This window comes from Chelon labrosus (genome assembly GCF_963514085.1).
Source record: "Chelon labrosus genome assembly, chromosome: 17".
In the NCBI taxonomy this organism is placed as follows: domain Eukaryota; kingdom Metazoa; phylum Chordata; class Actinopteri; order Mugiliformes; family Mugilidae; genus Chelon; species Chelon labrosus.
This window is the reverse complement of record NC_140350.1, coordinates 1,321,215-1,340,655: the sequence shown is the minus strand read 5'-3', so window position 1 is coordinate 1,340,655 and position 19,441 is coordinate 1,321,215. Positions and strand designations below refer to the sequence as shown.

The window sequence follows — 19,441 nt, the reverse complement described above, 5'->3', positions numbered from 1 at the left end:
AAATTTGATTCAGATAGGAGTAAACAATGCAATTGTTGAGAGTATTGTTAGGATTTGATGCAACACTGTGACACTGGTGTTTCCTCTGTTCTTCTATGGAATTAAAGAAAAAAATATATAGAACATCACCTGAAGTATCCTTTAATGTGCAAACAACACAGAATTATGTGTTCTCCCACTGACAACTTGTACAGTGATTTATATCTCCATAAATAAGTTAATGGTCTGTTCCAGTAAAGTGATAATGGACAATTTGTTAAGCTATGCATTTTCCTGTCACTTTTACAAACCCAATCTCCCTTAACGTACAAAAGTAGTAAATGTAGCAGGTAGATAAGATAAAGTTAAGCCTGATGACAGGAAGAATTCTCTAAGACATTTCTCTTCCCCTTTTAGGGCAGCAGAAGGAGTCAGTGGCCACCTTCAAAGGCAATGAGTTCTTCAGCTACAACCTGTCCCAGACTCCCATTCAGAGTAGTTTGGACGAGATCACGCTGTCCTTCCGTACCCTGCAGAGGAATGGCCTGCTGCTTCACACAGGGAAATCAGCTGACTACGTCAACCTGTCGCTGAGGAATGGAGCTCTGTGGCTGGTCATCAACCTGGGCTCTGGTGCTTTTGAAGCCCTGGTGGAACCTGCCAGTGGGAAATTAAATGACGATGCCTGGCATGATGTGCGAGTGACGCGAAACCTCCGTCAGGTACGTAACATCAATTTCCTGACAACTTTTGGGAGAATGTATAGATGTTACCTTGTTTGCTGTTAGATGTCATAAAGATTCTAAAGTCATGTATGCAAAAGAGAAATCCACTTCTGTATACTGTAATGTCATCTTATGCCAGTGGTGGTTCCTACTAAATCCCTCAAAGTGGACAATACTGGCAATTGCCACCTTAGCCAACGCAGGTAGCAATATTGCCAGTGACCACCAGATGCCTGACATTTCTTAGTTCATCTTCATGGATGTAAAGCACATATAAAGTCTTCATCTTTGAGAAAAAAGAGTGACACCTCTAAGTCATCTGGTGTTGCATGTTAGATTTCATTTTAGGTGCAGCAAATCCAAAATAAAGACCAGTGGGGTGATTATCTCCAATAACTTCAAACATTTAAAATTTAGCCATTGCACTTGATATACAAGAAGTGCAATGGAGTAAGTCACAATATCAGTTACATTACTCACTTATTTTAAAAAACGTGCTTGTCTGTCTTTCAAAGCAGCTAGGCAACTAAATCTCCACTCTGTGGAATCAGGCATGTTTGTTGCTACTGCATTCAGGCTTTCTTGACACTTTGCATTTCAAGAATCGGTAGATAAGAAACTGGCTTCACTGGCTTATGAGATACAGTTTGGGTGATTTGCAGCCACACTGAAATTACCTCAAAGTGACAATAGAAAAAACAACCATGCTTTATCATGTAGGTGAATCTCTTTCAGGTATGCTTAATAATAATAATAATAATAATAATAAATACATTTGCATTTGAAACCAATTTTCCATTACTGAAAAATAGACTCAACTCATACTGCATCAGCCATCACATTGATTTATGATGATGATTATGATAATCTTAGATGCCAGTTCTAATTACAGAACAAATGTTTCTGAGGAAATGCTCTTAAAGAAAAAGCAAAAGGATAATTTCAGTGGTTGTAGCCACTCAGGCAACAGAATCAGGAGTTGCAAGAAAAGGCAGAATATATATCATGAATACACTCTATGTTTCCCGTACTGCTGTAGCTACTGTACAGTACAGCTCAACCCAAAGGTTTCATATCATTAACACTGTTTGGACAAAACACTCAACACTGTGGGTACTTGCACATGCAGTAATTACCTATTTCTGAGGGTCTGTGGGGTGTTGTGTAGACTGTGTGGTGTCACTGCTCTCATCAGTCCTGTTTCCAGTAACAGTAGCTAACAAGCAGCAACAAACTGATAGTCGGACTGCCGGTGCAGCAACATCGTGCAGACAGAAAAAGATAACTACCACCTGCTGAAGAAAACCTAGATGTCCTGGAGTTCTCTTTCCTATAGTAAAATAAATTAAAAACAAATCATACAGCTTTCTTCCAGCCTGAAGTTATGAACACAACACTACACTGATTTATTACGTAATTTATACATTTAGCAGTTACAGATACAGTGTACTAATCAATATTCATTTGCAAAAATGTGGAATGCATGTAAATGTTGGATTTCTTTGCCAGAAAAGAACTCATTTTGTATCTCATCATCACCAATATATTCTTAACCTGTCACACTAACCTGCATATATACTTGCATCCTCCTCCACATCTATTTCCTTACCCTGGCTTCCAAAAGAGCGGCAATCCAATGCTTACAATGTCACTTATGCTTTCAGGCTTGCATTTGATCCCTGTGTAAATTGCTTTACCCACAGATAAGTTTACCTCACTGACATGTAGATAGGAGGAACTGTTACTCCCAAGAGAGTGCTGGTGGAAACATTTTATTAGATCCGGTGGTGCTTTTCAGGCTAGGATTCCTCCTATTACAATCTCCCTCCCCATCTGTCTGTTTTTTTAGTGTCATTGACAAACTGGTTGGATCTCATTTCTCTCCTTCTCGGCCCTTGCTAATGATGCATCCACCTATTTATTGACTTGCCCAGAGCATCAATGTGCACATATATTATCTGTTGTTGTTCCACCTGAACAGAATTATTTTGAGTAACTCTCAATACATTTGCATTTGAAACCAATTTTCCATTACTGATAAATGTGCAGTTATAAATGTACTGCACATTAACCTTTAATCGTTATGATGAAATTGAATCAAATTGCACGATCCAGATCTGCAGCCCGGATATGATTCAAATTAGTAATTTCTTTTCCTTTGAACATGTTCTTGTTTCTCCTGTCCACACTCAAGCTTTTTAATTGTATAATGTCCAACCAAAGATACCCAAGCCTTCACTTCTAGATAGACAGAATTTGATATCTGTCAGTAGCAGCAAAAGCAGGAGAGGCAAGACTTTGCTTTGTAAACCTGACACCTGAACATACCATCTCAGGTCATTCTTTTGTCTCTTACTCTCTTGCTTTCAAATACTACGATATTCACAAAATAGGTACAAGAGATTAAAGAATGTTAATCCATTCTCACAATGCAATGTAAAATTGCAGGCTTATAAAACTCAGATTATAAAACCCACATTTTAAATGTCATCTTCAGTTAAGATTTCTTGAATCTATCTAATTCAGTTTTGTCATCCTTTTCTTTATATTTGAAGGCATTCCATTTTTAACTTGTAAGGCTTATTCTAACTTGAATATGTTGAGTGATTTCCTAATTAAAATAAATGATAAATCTGAGTTAAACGCAATAAATACTTAGACACAAATACATTTCAACTGTGTACACTTAAGCTGCAGAGGCTGTTTACTCCTCTTCCTCATGGGATCAAACTACAAACTACTGGCCTGTTTTTGACAAAGAATTTTATTTGCAGTGTCTCTCTACTCAAGTCCTGCACCTATAAAATGACCGTGAATGCCCAGAGACATCTGAACAATTAACTAAATCCTTGAACATCCATGCCTGCTGCCCTCCTGTAGCTGTCATTTTTTTTACCTTAAATGCATTTTATCAAAGCCAGTGTTTTTTACAAGAGAATAATAGTTTTTCACAATAGCTTTTCTCACACACACAGAGAAAAAGGTAATTGTTTTCACTTATTACTCCTAAGAGGGAGCTGTTACATTTGTTCAGGAATACGTGTTAACTGTAGGCTCATTGTCATGGCAACAAGCATATAATTTTTACTTCTACAGCCCCGTTCAGCCATTAATTTCCTGTTCTGTGTTCTGATGACATTGATACTAGTGTAATCTTGTGTTGCTGCTGTCAGTATAACAGTAATGTAGCTTGCTATCTTTAATCTTAAATAATTGAGTATACTGTAACATTCATTCTGCTTTGGTGCCAAAATACCAGTGGAAGGAATATGTATGTATATTGAATCCACTGCTACCCTTCCAATATGTCAGAAACAGGTATCTGATGAGTTTAGTGAACCCCTCAAAGCTGTCCTTGTAATTGCCTTCAAGCTCCAACATTAAGGCAAGCTCAACTAGAATCAAGATATACATGAAATAATTAGGCCAGTTATTTCTGTTTAGCTTAAAATCTCCCCATATCTTGTAATTTATTTGCCTTGCACTCCTCTCACATTGGTTCTTTTAGGTGACTATCTTGGTGGATGGGATTCTCACCACCACGGGCTATACTCAGGAGGACTACACCATGCTGGGCTCTGATGATCTCTTCTATATAGGAGGAAGCCTAAATACAGCTGACCTGCCAGGCTCCCCGGTCAGCAACAACTTCATGGGCTGTCTGAAGGATGTGAGTACAGATTGACCTCAGTCTCAGCAGGGCACTGGAAATACTATCCAGCCCTCCTTGTATAAGATAAGATAGATAAGATAAGATACGATAAGACATGTTTATTAATCCCACGTATGGGAAATTTCCTTGTCACAGTAGCACGGAATTTGGCAAATATATATACAGAAGACAATGACGACTTCGACATGGTTAAAAAAAGAGTTACCAAAACGACACAATACAAATTTGAAAAATATATACAAAATAACAATGCTCTGAAAAATATATAGAGAAAAAAACTAGAAATATAAAGACATTCTGTATATACAGTTTGCCAACGGTGGAATAAACTCTACAAACAAATAATTGCTTAAACTATGAGATGGTGAGGTAGTGGTTTTGTGCAAAAAGGCAGTGCAAAAGAGCAGATTTATTTGTGCAAAAAGTTACTATTTACTCAGGCTGGTGTTGTACAGCCTGATGGCAGCTGGGATGAATGACCTGCGGTAGCGTCCCTTCTTGCAGCGTGGATGCAGCAGTCTGCTGCTGAAGGAGCTGCTGAGGTCTGAAACAGTCTGATGCAGTGGGTGAGAGGGGTTGTCCATGATTGATGTCAGCTTGGCTAACATCCTCCTCTCACCCACCTCCTCGATGGAGTCCACAGAGCAGTCCAGGACAGAGCCGGCCCATCTGACTACTTTGTTCAGTCTCTTCCTGTCCCTCTCTGAGCTCCCACTGCTCCAGCAGACAACTGAATACAGGATGGCAGAAGCCACCACAGAGTCATAGAAAGTCCTGAGCAGTGACCTGCACACTCCAAAGGACCTCAGTCGTCTAAGCAGGTGGAGACGACTTTGGCCCTTCTTGTACAGGGCGAATGTGTTGTGTGTCCAGTCCAGTTTATTGTTGAGGTGAACACCCAGGTACTTGTATTCCTCCACGACCTCAATGTCCAAGCCCTGGATGTTCACCGGTGCAGTCAGATGTGGTTTCCTGCTGAAGTCAATCACCACCTCCTTTGTCTTGCTGGCGTTGATGTGCAGGTGGTTCAGAGCACACCAGTCCACAAAGTTGGCGATGACCTCCAGGTACTCCAGATCGTTTCCCTGAGATACACGCCCGACAATGGCTGTATCGTCAGAGAATTTCTGGAGGTGGCAGCTGTCCGTGTTGAGTGTAAAGTAGGATGTGTACTGGGTGAAGAGGAAGGGAGAGAGCACAGTACCCTGCAGACTACCACATCAGACACACAGTCGCAAAGCCTCACATACTGCGGCCTGTTGGAGAGGTGGTCGGTGGTCCATGCAGCCAGGCTACTGTTAACTCCAGCTCCCTCCAGCTTCCCCCTGAGCAGTGATGGTTGGATGGTGTTGAAAGCACTGGAGAAGTCGAAGAACATGACTCTCACAGTGCTACCAGTGTTCTCTAGGTGGGAAAAGCATCTGTGCAGCTGGTAGATGACAGCGTCTTCCACACCTATGCCTGGACGATAGGCAAACTGCAGCGGGTCCCTGTTGTGTGAGGTGGCCCAGGATGATCCTCTCCATGGTCTTCATCAGATGACAAGTCAAGACTACTGGCCTGAAGTGGTTCAGCTCACTGGGATGCGCAGTCTTGGGAACTGGAACCAGGAACGCAGGATGTTTTCCACAGGAGCGGAACTCTCTCCAGACTGATGCTCAAGTTGAAGATGTGCAGAAAAATCCCACAGAGTTGATCTGCACAACACTACTCCTTCCTACAACATATGCAGAGCATGTTCGGAGTATAGAAAATCACCTCTCACATTTTCCATTGATTCTCCTATTGTAGGGTGTTTGAAGGAGAAGCCTTTAGTTGAGAGACTGTGCCGTGCAAAGCATATACATTAAAAGACTCCTCCTTGAACCGTCACCTTATCGTGGTGGAGGAGTTTGAGTGTCCTAATGACCCTAGGAGCTATGCTGTCCGGGGCAATTTGCCCCTGGTAGGGTCTCCCAAGGCAGACTGGTCTTAGGCGAAGGGCCAGACAAAGAACGGTTCAGATGACCTTTCATGAAGAAGACCAAGAGGAGAACGTGTACCCGGCCCGGAGGGTTACCGGGGCCCCACCCTGGAGCCAGGCCTGGGGCTGGGGCTCGTGGGCGAGCGCCTGGTGTCCGGGCTTTCGCCCATGGGGTCCGGCCGGGCCCAGCCCGAACGGGAGACATGGGCTCACCTCCCTGTAGGCCCACCACCCGCAGGAGGAATATAAAAGGTCCGGTGCAATGGGGATCGGGCAGCAGACCAAGGCGGGGGCCTTGGCGGTCTGATCCTCGGTTATGGAAGCTGGCTTTCGGAACATGGAACGTCACCTCTCTGGCGGGGAAGGAACCGGAGCTTGTGGAAGAGGTTGAGCGCTATCGACTAGATATAGTCGGCCTCACCTCGACACATAGCGTCGGCTCTGGAACCCAAGTCCTCGAGAGGGGTTGGACCCTCTTCTTTGCTGGAGTTGCTCCGGGTGAGAGGCGGAAGGCCGGGGTGGGCTTTTTGCTTGCCCCTGGACTATCGGCCTGTACGTTGGGGTTCTCCCGGGTGGACGAAAGGGTTGCTTCCCTGCGCCTTCGGGTCGGGGAACGGGTCCTGACTGTTGTCTGCGCATATGCGCCAAACAGCAGTTCAGAGTACCCGCCCTTTTTGGAGTCCCTAGGACGGACGCTGGATGGCGCCCCGACTGGGGACTCCATTGTCGTGCTGGGAGACTTCAACGCTCATGTGGGCAATGACAGCGTGACCTGGAGGGGCGTGATTGGGAGGAACGGCCTGCCTGATCTGAACCCGAGTGGTGTTCAGTTATTGGACTTCTGTGCGAGTCGCAGTTTGTCCATAACTAACACCATGTTCGAACATAAGGTTGTTCATCGGTGCTCTTGGCACCATGACGGCCTAGGTCGTAGGTCGATGATTGACTTTGTAGTCGTATCATCTGACCTGCGACCGTATGTTCTGGACACTCGGGTAAAGAGAGGAGCAGAGCTGTCAACTGATCACCACCTGGTGGTGAGTTGGATCAGATGGCAGGGGAAGACGCCTCGCAGACCTGGTAGGCCCAAACGAGTAGTGAGGGTCTGCTGGGAACGCCTGGTGGAGGAACCTGTCAACATGGTCTTCAACTCCCACCTCCGGCAGAGCTTCAACCGCGTCCCGGGGGTGGTGGGGGACATTGAGTCCGAATGGGCCATGTTCCGCTCCGCCATTGTGGAGGCGGCTGTTGCAAGTTGCGGCTGCAAGGTCGCTGGTGCTGGTCGCGGCGGTAACCCCCGAACCTGCTGGTGGACACCGGAGGTGAGGGGAGCCGTCAGGCTGAAGAAGGAGGCCTACAGGGCATGGCTTGTCTGTGGGTCTCCTGAAGCAGCTGACCGGTACCGGATGGCCAGGCGGTCTGCGGCGAGGGCAGTCGCTGAGGCAAAAACTCGGGCGTGGGAGGAGTTCGGTGAGGCTATGGAAGAAGACTATCGATCGGCTCCGAAGAGATTCTGGCAAACCGTCCGGCGCCTCAGGGGTGGTAGGCGGCAACACGCTCACACTGTTCTCAGTGGGGGTGGTGAGCTGCTGACATCAACTGAGGATATAGTCGGGCGGTGGAAGGAATACTTTGAGGAGCTCCTCAATCCCACCAACACGTATTCCATAGAGGAAACGGAGCCGGAGGGCCTGGGGTTGGACCATCCAATCTCTGGGGCAGAAGTCGCCGAGGTAGTAAAACAACTCCGCGGCGGTGGAGCTCCGGGAGCGGATGAGATCCGCCCTGGGTATCTCAAGGCTCTGGATGTTGTAGGGCTGTCTTGGTTGACACGCCTCTGCAACATTGCGTGGACATCGGGGGCAGTACCTCTGGAGTGGCAGACCGGGGTGGTGGTCCCCATTTTTAAAAAGGGGGACCAGAGGGTGTGTTCCAACTATAGGGGGATCACACTCCTCAGCCTCCCTGGCAAGGTCTATGCCAGGGTGCTGGAAAAGAGGGTCCGGTCGATGGTTGAACCTCAGATCGAGGAGGAACAATGCGGTTTTCGTCCCGGACGTGGAACCATGGACCAGCTCTTTACCCTCACTAGGGTGCTGGAGGGGAAATGGGAGTTTGCCCAACCAGTCCACATGTGTTTTGTGGATCTGGAGAAGGCTTACGACCGTGTCCCCAGGAGCATCCTGTGGGGGGTGCTCCGGGAGTATGGGGTGGATGGCTCCTTACTAAGGGCCATTCAGTCCCTGTACCAAAGGAGTGCGAGTTTGGTCCGTGTAGCCGGTAGTAAGTCGGACCTGTTCCCAGTGAGGGTTGGACTCCGCCAGGGCTGCCCTTTGTCACCGGTTCTGTTCATAACTTTTATGGACAGAATTTCTAGGCGCAGCCGGGTGGGGGAGGGTGTTGTGTTCGGTGATCGGAGGATCCCGTCCCTGCTTTTTGCGGATGACGTGGTCCTCTTAGCTTCATCGAACAGCGACCTTCAGCTCCTGCTGGGGCGGTTCGCAGCCGAGTGTGAAGCGGCTGGGATGAAGATCAGCACCTCCAAGTCTGAGGCCATGGTCCTCAGTCGGAAAAGGGTGGATTGCCCACTCCGGGTCGGGGAGGAGGTCCTGCTTCAAGTGGAGGAGTTCAAGTATCTCGGGGTCTTGTTCACGAGTGAGGGTAAAAGGGAGCGAGAGATCGACAGGCGGATCGGAGCGGCATCTGCAGTGATGCGGATGCTTAACCGGTCGGTCGTGGTGAAGAGAGAGCTAAGCCGAAAGGCGAAGCTCTCAATTTACCGGTCGATCTACGTTCCAATCCTCACCTATGGTCATGAACTTTGGGTAATGACCGAAAGAACAAGATCACGAATACAAGCGGCCGAAATGAGTTTCCTTCGTAGGGTGGCCGGGCTCAGCCTTAGAGATAGGGTTAGGAGCTCGGACATACGGGAGGAGCTCAGAGTAGAACCGCTGCTCCTCCACGTCGAGAGGAGTCAGTTGAGGTGGCTAGGGCATCTGGTAAGGATGCCTCCCGGACGCCTCCCGGGAGAGGTGTTTCGGGCATGTCCCACCGGTAGGAGACCTCGAGGCCGACCCAGGACACGATGGAGGGATTATATCTCTCGTCTGGCCTGGGAACGCCTGGGGGTTCCTCCGGAGGAGCTGGCGGAAGTGGCTGGGGAGAGGGCTGTCTGGGCTTCCCTGCTGAAGCTGTTGCCCCCGCGACCCGGACCCGGATAAGCGGAAGACGACGACGACGACGACGACGATTCCTGTCAGAATCCCTTTGGGAATGTAGCACTAATACACATAAGAATCAGATGCACCTCGTGTTCATTCTTGAAAAACACTGACTGAGTCCAGTTTTCCTCACAGCATCGACATTTTTGAAGTGTTTCAACTCTGGCCAGAACCTGTCACAATGATTATCTTGAGCAAGCACGTTAAGATCTGCAACTTAGCATTAGAGGTTCTATAGCCAAAGCAGTGAATTATGGGTTAATGCCCAATTTCACCCTGGTCTCACCAATTTTTAATGGGCTGAGCAATCTTATAAAAAGCAAATGATGCACTATGGGCGTTAAAAGCAAGAAAAATGCTTTCCTTTTCCCAGGATATATTAGGCAGAGAAATGATTAAACAGGCAACAGGGTGGCAGATTTTCTTGGGGTCACTACCCAACTCATATGGCTGAATTTACTATTGTCAGAGACATCTACACTGTTTTAAGCCCCGTTTCTGATCCCCATGAAGTCCAGCTTCAGCAGGAAGTACAATGCACCAAGGACAGAACAGAATTGTCCCTGAGATATGGAATACACAAAAAAGCATTTTTTATCCCACTGTAGGATAAATTATTGTATCGTATCTTATCTTATCTTAAATGGGGAGGAAATAACCTGACTAAGCTGGTAACAGCAGCAGCAGGTTGGAGCAAAGTAACACACACTTCATTATATGTGAGAGTTTTGCAGAGTTTATAAAGACCTTAATGGCACTTTTTATAAAGTAGATTAATTATTGGTGGAGGCTACAAGATGTGTTTGACTTAGGTGCTCTGCGAGAACTAACATAAATAGATATCTCAAATGTTTATTTTGGAAATCAAGTCAAAATATCAGTATAACTTGCCAAGTCCTAACCAGTACAGTTTGTGAAGGTACACATGTATTTTTGGTGGGAGCTGCATCATTTCAGTCTGTCTATAGTCCGTCATTTTGGCCCAGACTGAAATATCTCAACTATGAACAATGCAATGTGATTCAAGTCCAGTTATTTGTGGTTCCCCAAAAGATAAATCATACATACCTGTAGTTTCTTTTGGTGCCACCATGAGATTTACTACAGGATGTACTTCTACAATTTCTGTTTAACCAGTGCTATGTTGTGAGTTTGTGTGTTTGTGACCAAAAGCCTAGAAAAATAATGACATTACCATCAAAACCTTAGCTCTACCTTGTGGTCAGTGATAATTTACAACTGCCATCTGGCCACATTAGCACATTTTAAGTGGACTGATAATGAATTTCGCTATTTGGGAGTCTATGTTAGGGTTACGATTATCCTATCTGATATGTTTTGGGAAAACATTATCCCCCTGGTTTAGAAAGTGGAAAGTGACTTTGAGCATTGGTCCACTTTAGCACTATCCCTGGTAGGTTGGATAAATTTAATTAAAATGGCCAACCTCCCTAAGTTCCTCTACCTGTTTCAGCACATTCTTATACTTATTACAAAAAGATTTTTTGATAAACTAGATACAACAAAATATCCACATTTTTGTGAACCTGCAAGAATTAGGAAATAATTTTTACAGTCTTGTAAGAGTGATGGTGGATTTGCACTCCCTAATTTCAGACAGTACTATTGGGCAGCTATAAACTAAAGCAGCTAAAACTCCCATACTGGTTGGGTGACTAGAGTGTGCCCTCATCTGCCTGGGTGCACCTCGAAAAAGTAGGTTCACCCTACCCGCTGCGCTCCATTTTATGTTCCCAACTCCCTCTTCCTCTCTCACTTCTTGACATTAATCCGCTACAATAAGAGAAAAATGGAGTTTGTTCACAGTGTTGGAAGGGACAAGAGGGACATGAATAAGCCTTGTGACATGTAAATGCATAACTGTATGGGCACACAATTATTTTGATAACTGTTTGCTTCTGCTATATGTCTGTATGCAAAAAAATCCTTTTCAGTAAAGAAAGTTGGAGAAAAAAACGACAATGCTATCTGGGCAAACTAACGTGATGAACATATCAAATATTACCTACTAAACATTCATCAACCTTGATTATGTGCTCATATTAGCATTCTGGTCAGCATTTTGCTCAAAGAAGCAGCCTCTGTTTGCAGAAAGATGTATGCATGTAAAATACACTATATTACCAAAAGTATTCGCTCACCCATTCAAATGATCAGAATCAGGTGTTCTAATCACTTGGCCTGGCCCCAGGTGTATAAATTCAAGCACTCAGGCATGCAGACTGTGAAACAAGACATTTGTGAAAGAATGGGCCGCTCTCAGGAGCTCAGTGAATTCCAGCGTGGAACTGTCATAGGATGCCACTTGTGCAACAAATCCAGTCGTGAAATTTCCTCGCTCCTAAATATTCCACAGTCAACTGTCAGCTCTATTATAACAAAATGGAAGCGTTTGGGAAAAACAGCAACTCAGCCACGAAGTGGTAGGCCACGTAAAGTGACGGAGAGGGGTCAGCGGATGCTGAAGCGCATAGTGCAAAGAGGTCGCCGACTTTCTGCACAGTCAATTGCTACAGAGCTACAAACTTCATGTGACCTTCAGATTAGCCCAAGTACAGTACGCAGAGAGCTTCATGGAATGGGTTTCCATGGCCGAGCAGCTGCAGCCAAGCCACACATCACCAAGTGCAATGCAAGGCGTCGGATGCAATGGTGTAAAGCACGCCGCCACTGGCCTCTAGAGCAGTGGAGACGCGTTCTCTGGAGTGATGAATCACGCTTTTCCATCTGGCAATCTGATGGACGAGTCTGGGTTTGGAGGTTGCCAGGAGAACGGTACATTTCAGATTGCATTGTGCCAACTGTGAAATTTGGTGGAGGAGGAATTATGGTATGGGGTTGTTTTTCAGGAGCTGGGCTTGGCCCCTTAGTTCCAGTGAAAGGAACATTGAATGCTTCAGGATACCAAAACATTTTGGACAATTCCATGCTCCCAACCTTGTGGGAACAGTTTGGAGCGGGCCCCTTCCTCTTCCAACATGACTGTGCACCAGTGCACAAAGCAAGGTCCATAAAGACGTGGATGAAAGAGTCTGGTGTGGATGAACTTGACTGGCCTGCACAGAGTCCTGACCTGAACCCGATAGAACACCTTTGGGATGAATTAGAGCGGAGACTGAGAGCCAGGCCTTCTCGACCAACATCAGTGTGTGACCTCACCAATGCGCTTTTGGAAGAATGGTCAAAAATTCCTATAAACACTCTCCTCAACCTTGTGGACAGTCTTCCCAGAAGAGTTGAAGCTGTAATAGCTGCAAAAGGTGGACCGACATCATATTGAATTCTATGAGTTAGGAATGGGATGGCACTTCAGTTCATAGAATGAGTAAAGGCAGGTGAGCGAATACTTTTGGTAATATAGTGTATGTTTTAGGCTATTAGTCTTCATATTATTAAAGTCCTGTTAACCATCCTTCATGACTGTTATAATGTTCACTTTATGATGAAACAATGTAAGAAATTTGGCAATTCAAACTTTCATTTTTCTGGCCTACCTCACTGACTAAATTGGGGTTGTCAAAATAATAGGAACATGTGTTAGTACATTCATTCATTCATCTTCTGCAGCCGCTTGTTCCTGTGAAATGTCACAATTTAGAATGATTTAGAATCACCAATTAACCTAATGAGCATGTCTTTGGACAGTGGGAGAAAGCCTGAGTACCCGGAGAGAACCCACGCAGACACAGGGAGAACATGCAATCTCCCAGATTGGGTCCAGTCGGCCCATGGATTCGAACCCGGGACCTTCCTTGTGTTAGTACAACACAAGACAATTCAACAGTACAAACCACAGTCTCTGACTATCATAACCTTCACGAAGTTAAGATTCAAACAGTCAAACAGTCACACAGTACCCTGAGAGAACCCACGCTGTTAGACTGTTAATATATTACAATCCATTCATTTTAAATAGTGTACTGAACTGACTGAAGTACACTTGAATTTGTTATATTATCTGCAGTATTTGTTATATGTAGTACATAACATAAAGATTTTAAAGCACTCCAGCATTTACTGAATTCAGAAACATCTTGTTCAAAACTTTATTGACAAACTTCTCTGGGAACTCTTGTTGTTCTGGGTTCAATCTGGTCCCAATAAATGGGCCGATGTGGCTTCAGACCACCACGCTGCCGTACTCTGCTGATAACTGAACAGATGCCAAGGCAACATTACCCATGTCCAATTGTGTCCTGTGTGGGCGTATCTCTCGGAAGAGAGGGGCGGGGTTACAGGAGCTCATTCTCAGCATGATTGACAATTTTAACCAAAGCATGTAACAGAGATTACATCAAGTAATGAAAGAAACATATCAACATCTTTAAACCGAGTGTCGACATAGTTAGTGTGCAGTCAGCAAGCAGTGAAATGAACATGAAATGTTATTTATAGACAGGTTATTGTCCCAGTGCTGCAACCTCCGCTCTGTGGGCGGCGTGACGGTGGTGGTTTTTAGACCTACTGCTGCTGCTGCTGAATAGTCACACAGATGTACTGCAGGCATGTAGTACATCTGTGAGAGTATGGCTGTATAAAGAGTCATGAAAGTAGTGCAAATGGTGACAGAGCTGATCAAATAGGAGCATGCTGCCAGGAAATCCCACTTGCCAGGTTCAGAGATGTATCAGTTTGGGATAGTGCTCTTGAGTCTGGCGATCAACTAGGAACCAATATGGTGAATGGAAGTTCACACATACGTATTCATCTTAATTCTCAAGGGAAAGAAAAATGAGCAAAGAGTGAAATATTTATTGTGTAAGCAGTGGATCTATTTAGGGGGCGGTATCTGTCTCTGATGTTGCTGAATGCAGAGAGTTTGGGGCATGATTATTCTCTCTAGACGTTACATGATAACAGATGCGTGTGTTGCTGGGTAGAGGCCATTGGGTTCATCAGGTGCAGGGAAATTAATGGCAACTTTGAGATGAATGTCACGGCTACAACAACTTGCAGGGGGAGATGAATTTGTCTTTGAAGACACCAGTTTATTGGTCTATAGTGTGTGTGCCCACAGGATATCCCACACAGCATCATTAGGTCCCTGTACTTTAATGCTCCAAAGATTGTTCCCAGTTTTGTTATGAATAATGTGTTCATACAACTGCTACTACAAGAGAATTTCTGCTGTTATTCTTCAGTACTTGAGCATAAAAGACACAGTGACTGTATCAGCTGAAACTGGAGCAGCTTTATTCATGTGTTTTGGGATGTCACATACAACATGGTCCAAATTGGTGAAATGGCATTTCACTTCCTGTATTGTCCTTTGACTTATATAATTGACAAGCAGAGGTCACAGTGCCTTTTTATAGCCATCTGCGCATAGTTGTTGTGTTGTTATCGTGGTGAGCTTCTAATGCACCATGTCCTCTTTGTATAAGTGACTTGCCTTGATTGACTGTCCTCCTATTTAAAAATTGCCTGTTACACTCATTTCTTGATGGTCAGTTTCACTGTCTGATTTCACTGCTTAATTAGTCACACTCAGCAGTGTGAAGTGTGATATTGGCTCAATTTGCCTCCCAGCTCGGCCGTTAGTCCTCCATGCAGGGTGGTGTGTCCCCTCTGGTGGTGACTGGCTGCAGAATGACGTGGCAGATAACAGTCGGGGTGACTTACAACTGATATAAAATGAGACAAGGTTTTTTTTTGTCTCCCGTAGTGCATATTGATGAACTTGGAATGAAAATAATAAAAAATAAAATAAAACAAAACACAAACGCCCACACAGTCACTGTCGAAGTGTGCTCTCGCTTTCATCCTTGTTTTCTATGTCTTGTATATGAGTGAATATCTTGGTTGTGTTTATACCTACTTCCTGTGATCGATCTAAAATGTCAAATCAATAGCAAGACATTCCTCAAAAGGTAAATGGAGTTTTGGGAAAAAATTAGATTTTTACCACTCTTCTGCACTACTAAATTGCATGTTGCTCTTGTAAAGCATCAAGTCCACTTCTCTCCCACCCACCATCTCTGCCTGGACTTGATCTTTTTCCCTCTACCACAGCATAAACACACAAAATTGTTTCTCATTTGTGTAAGGGCAATGTTGGTATACCTCCGCACTGAACGTAAGATTATTCTGTTGGAACCACTGACCATTCTTAAATGAGTCATCTTTAGATCTAAAATGTAAATGTTTGCATTTAGATCTAAATTTAAACTCATTTGCCAATTTTAGAAGCATTTCCACTGTTTCCTGCCTTCTGGTTTTGTCTCATAACAGTTGTCAGGCTTTTCATTTTTGTTACAAAACAGGAAACATGCAGATTAAAAAGCAAGATCTTATCGTGATGAAAAAGAATGTTTAGTCTCACAAATAATTTAAAACAGTCAACTTTGAGAATCAGTAAAAAAGAAAAAGTAAAATGTGATCAGCTCGACATGGTTCTTCTGTCTCTGCATGGATGCACAGCACGAGACACAGGCAGTCTCAGCTAAATATATGGTAAATATTTCTAGGTTTTATTAATATATCATTAATAAATTTAATGAAAGGTGCAGGTTTATTTGACACAGGTCTTGAATCGCAATCACAATAACATCAAAAGGGCCTTTTCTATATGAGCTCCGAATGATTCAACATGCTGTCTGCTGCATGCCCGTGTGAATGCCGCCGTGTTGTATTGATTCTAGTATTTACTGATGACTAATATTGAACCTTTGCACCAAATTTATTGCCCTCTCCAGCTGCCATCTCAACACAACATCTCTCTCATTTATTAGGTGGTCTACAAGAATAATGAGTTTAGATTGGAGCTGTCACAGCTGGCTGAACAGCAAGACCCTAAGATCAGTATCCATGGTGACCTGATATTCAGCTGCGAGAATGTGGAAGCCCTGGAGCCAGTCACCTTCGACACGCCATCTGCCTACTTGACATTACCCAGGTGGAATACAAAGAAGACGGGCGCCATATCTTTTGACTTCCGCACCACAGAGCCCAGTGGCCTGCTGCTATTCAGCCATGGCAGTATGCATGGTACGCATCCTGATAGGAAGCCCCGGGCTGACTTCTTTGCCATAGAGCTGTTGGATGGATTTCTCTACCTGGTCATGGATATGGGCTCTGGCAGCATCAAGATCAAAGCCAGTAACAAGCGGCTGGATGATGGCGAGTGGTGCCATGTGGATTTCCAGAGGAAAGGGCGCAGTGGTAAGATAATTTTGTGTTTTTGTGAAGGCAGGGGTTGCCTTCTATCTGCTTCTGTTACCATGCTTCTCCTCTTTTAGCTGTGTAGTGTAAGGGTCCCAAGCTGTGAAATCACCATATGCCAGCATTGATAAAGTCACATCAGGGCGCTTCTTAATCACTGCAGTGAAACATGCATGCATATTAGGTTTTAATTAAAATGGTACTTTTGGATGCTATAATCTATGTATAACATTTTGAAACCTGTGCCAACTTATTTCACTAGTGGCCAATTATACAGTCACCCAACTCAAACTGCCTGAAATGTCTGCCTTTTTAGTAGCCGTTAGCAGTTCCTTCTCATTTCTATAAATACCTTTCTGCTTTTCTTAAGCAGAGTAGTCAATGCAGATTTGTCATGTATAATTCTTCACTTTTCACACAGTTTTGCTCATAAAGTCAACTCCCGACTGCCAGTGTCTTTCTAAAACAAGCAGACCAGGACCCACTTCTATAATCTCGCATTTCGCTTGCTTGCTTACTTAGTACAACCCACACACACCTGTCTTTTTTTTCAGTAAATAAAAATATTGTATAAGTACAGGTTGACTCACAGTTAATGCCTGCCCTACAGGCTTCCTCTCTGTCAACAGCCAGAGCATCCCCTTTTCTGCTAATGAAGGCAGTGAGATCCTTGACCTAGATAACAACATGTATCTTGGAGGTTTACCTGAGGATCGCCAAGCCCTCATGCTCCCCCCAGAGGTGTGGACAGCCTCACTCGGCCTTGGTTATGTGGGCTGTGTGAGGGACCTTTTCATTGACGGACAGAGTCGGAACCTGTGGAGGCTGGCAGAGGTTCAGAGCGCCACAGGTGTCACCAGCTTCTGCACAAGAGAGACTCATGTCAGGTGTGGCAGGGACACATGTGCCAATGGCGGATACTGTAGGGAGGGCTGGAACCGCCACATTTGTGATTGCAACAGCACTGGCTACTTAGGCCCAAGCTGTGAGAAAGGTAAGCGTTTCTGAGAAGGATAGTAGAGGATGGGGAGGATGAGTGATATTAAAAATTCTACTGGAAAGCTTTTATCACACTTCAGCTGGTACTTTATTTATTAACTGAGGTGTGCAGCAGCTAGAGAGTGTCTGCACAAACAGAATCATTGCAGACACAGAGAAAACACATTGTTAGGACTTGATTCTGCAAAACAATTATACTTCAATGTGCAATTGCCGTATGTTCATATTGTATTGTATCAATAATATTCAAATGATACCCATACTCTTAACTCTAAATAACCCTTCATGTCCACAAAATAATCAAGTGGCAAAAACGGGACAATGGAAAATTATGATGCATTTCATTTAACCCATTCAAAAGTGATTTGCTAGTGTTTTCCTACAGTAGAGTGATTCATTAGCATGATTTTCAGTAGCATGTGGTTGCCAGCGTTTCATTAGAAATGCAGTGGTGCTTTCTGGTGATTCTGCCTGAATAACTCAGCCTGAATCACTCTGCATTTACCATGCAGCTCCATTGGCAGCTAATGAGTATGAGGGATGTATGATATCCCTCTTGTATTGCACTATAGTGAGTATAAATATGTCGTGAATTTGGTTGCTGCTGCTGCAATCTCTTCATAGTCTTTGTATGCTCCAGACTTTTTCTGCCATCTGGTGCGACAGATGAAAAATGCAATCTAAAATTCTATCATGCAGCACCCAGGATAATCTCAAACATTTTCTTTTAGCATTGTGATTCCAACTAGTGTCTGATAATGCTCTCTATGCCTCAAATAAACAGAGGCCACTATGGTGAGCTATGACGGCAGCATGTATCTGAAGGTGGTGCTGCCAAGGACGCTCCATACAGAGGCCGAGGATGTGTCCCTGCGCTTTATGTCCCAGAGGGCCTTTGGGCTGCTGATGGCCACCACCTCTCAGCAGTCAGCGGACACCCTGCGTTTGGAGCTGGACGGAGGCAGAGTGAAACTCACTGTGAACCTGGGTAATGCTGTCGCAGCAAATATGATACTCTGACCTTTAAGGACGTGTTACTTCAAAAGATATTTCAGTATATTTGTTTTGTCTGAGGCTCTCCCATACACATCTTCATACACAATAACTACAGTTGCCTAAAAATATTATAAGCACTCTCCCCTGGTTCTGTTCTGCATATGGCCAATTATTTCTTACCCCTATTTTAAAAATGCACCTTTTGCTTTGTCTGTGTAAACACAAAGCAGCATGGAAAGAGGAAAAAAGGCCACCAGTAATCTAGCAAACCTTATTAAATTTACATACATACACAAATGTGTGTATGTACCAATAAGGATGATCACTGGATATATCATGGGTTAAACATAAACAACAGTTTAGTGAAAAACACTAAGAATGCTGTAACTTAATCTAAGATTAACTAGTAAAAGATGTTGTTGAAGAATTCGTCTTTAAATCCAAAAAGCCATAGGAAAGTAAGGGGTTTAGTGCCTTTTTAAGCAACTTTATGTGTGTGAGGCTATTCTGTCTTACCTTTCTCTCTTTGCCTCTCTCTCATTCTCTCTGTTCATCCTGTGGTCAGGTCCCACCTGACTTCCTCGGCTCTTTCAGCCCTTCAATGGCTTGTCTGCAGTTCAAGGAGAAGGCAGTCAGAGACCCAATTCATCATTATGCTGAAATATCACCACTTAAACTGCTTGCACTGTAGATGTGAACA

General features: G+C 44.4%; 1 protein-coding gene across 2 annotated transcripts in view; it reads left to right on the top strand.

The window, feature by feature from the left end:
• Window positions 1-19,441, top strand: part of nrxn2a (neurexin 2a) — a 145,860-nt gene that overhangs the window by 22,302 nt on the left and 104,117 nt on the right. Inside the window, exons 2-6 of one of the 2 annotated variants that reach the window (XM_084564753.1) lie at window positions 397-701; window positions 4,213-4,374; window positions 16,317-16,746; window positions 17,357-17,740; window positions 18,530-18,733. In XM_084564753.1, coding sequence (XP_084420879.1) covers window positions 397-701; window positions 4,213-4,374; window positions 16,317-16,746; window positions 17,357-17,740; window positions 18,530-18,733 — 1,485 coding nt within the window. Of the gene's footprint in view, window positions 1-396; window positions 756-4,212; window positions 4,375-16,316; window positions 16,747-17,356; window positions 17,741-18,529; window positions 18,734-19,441 lie in introns of both variants that reach the window. The other variant, XM_084564752.1, reaches the window with a different exon arrangement.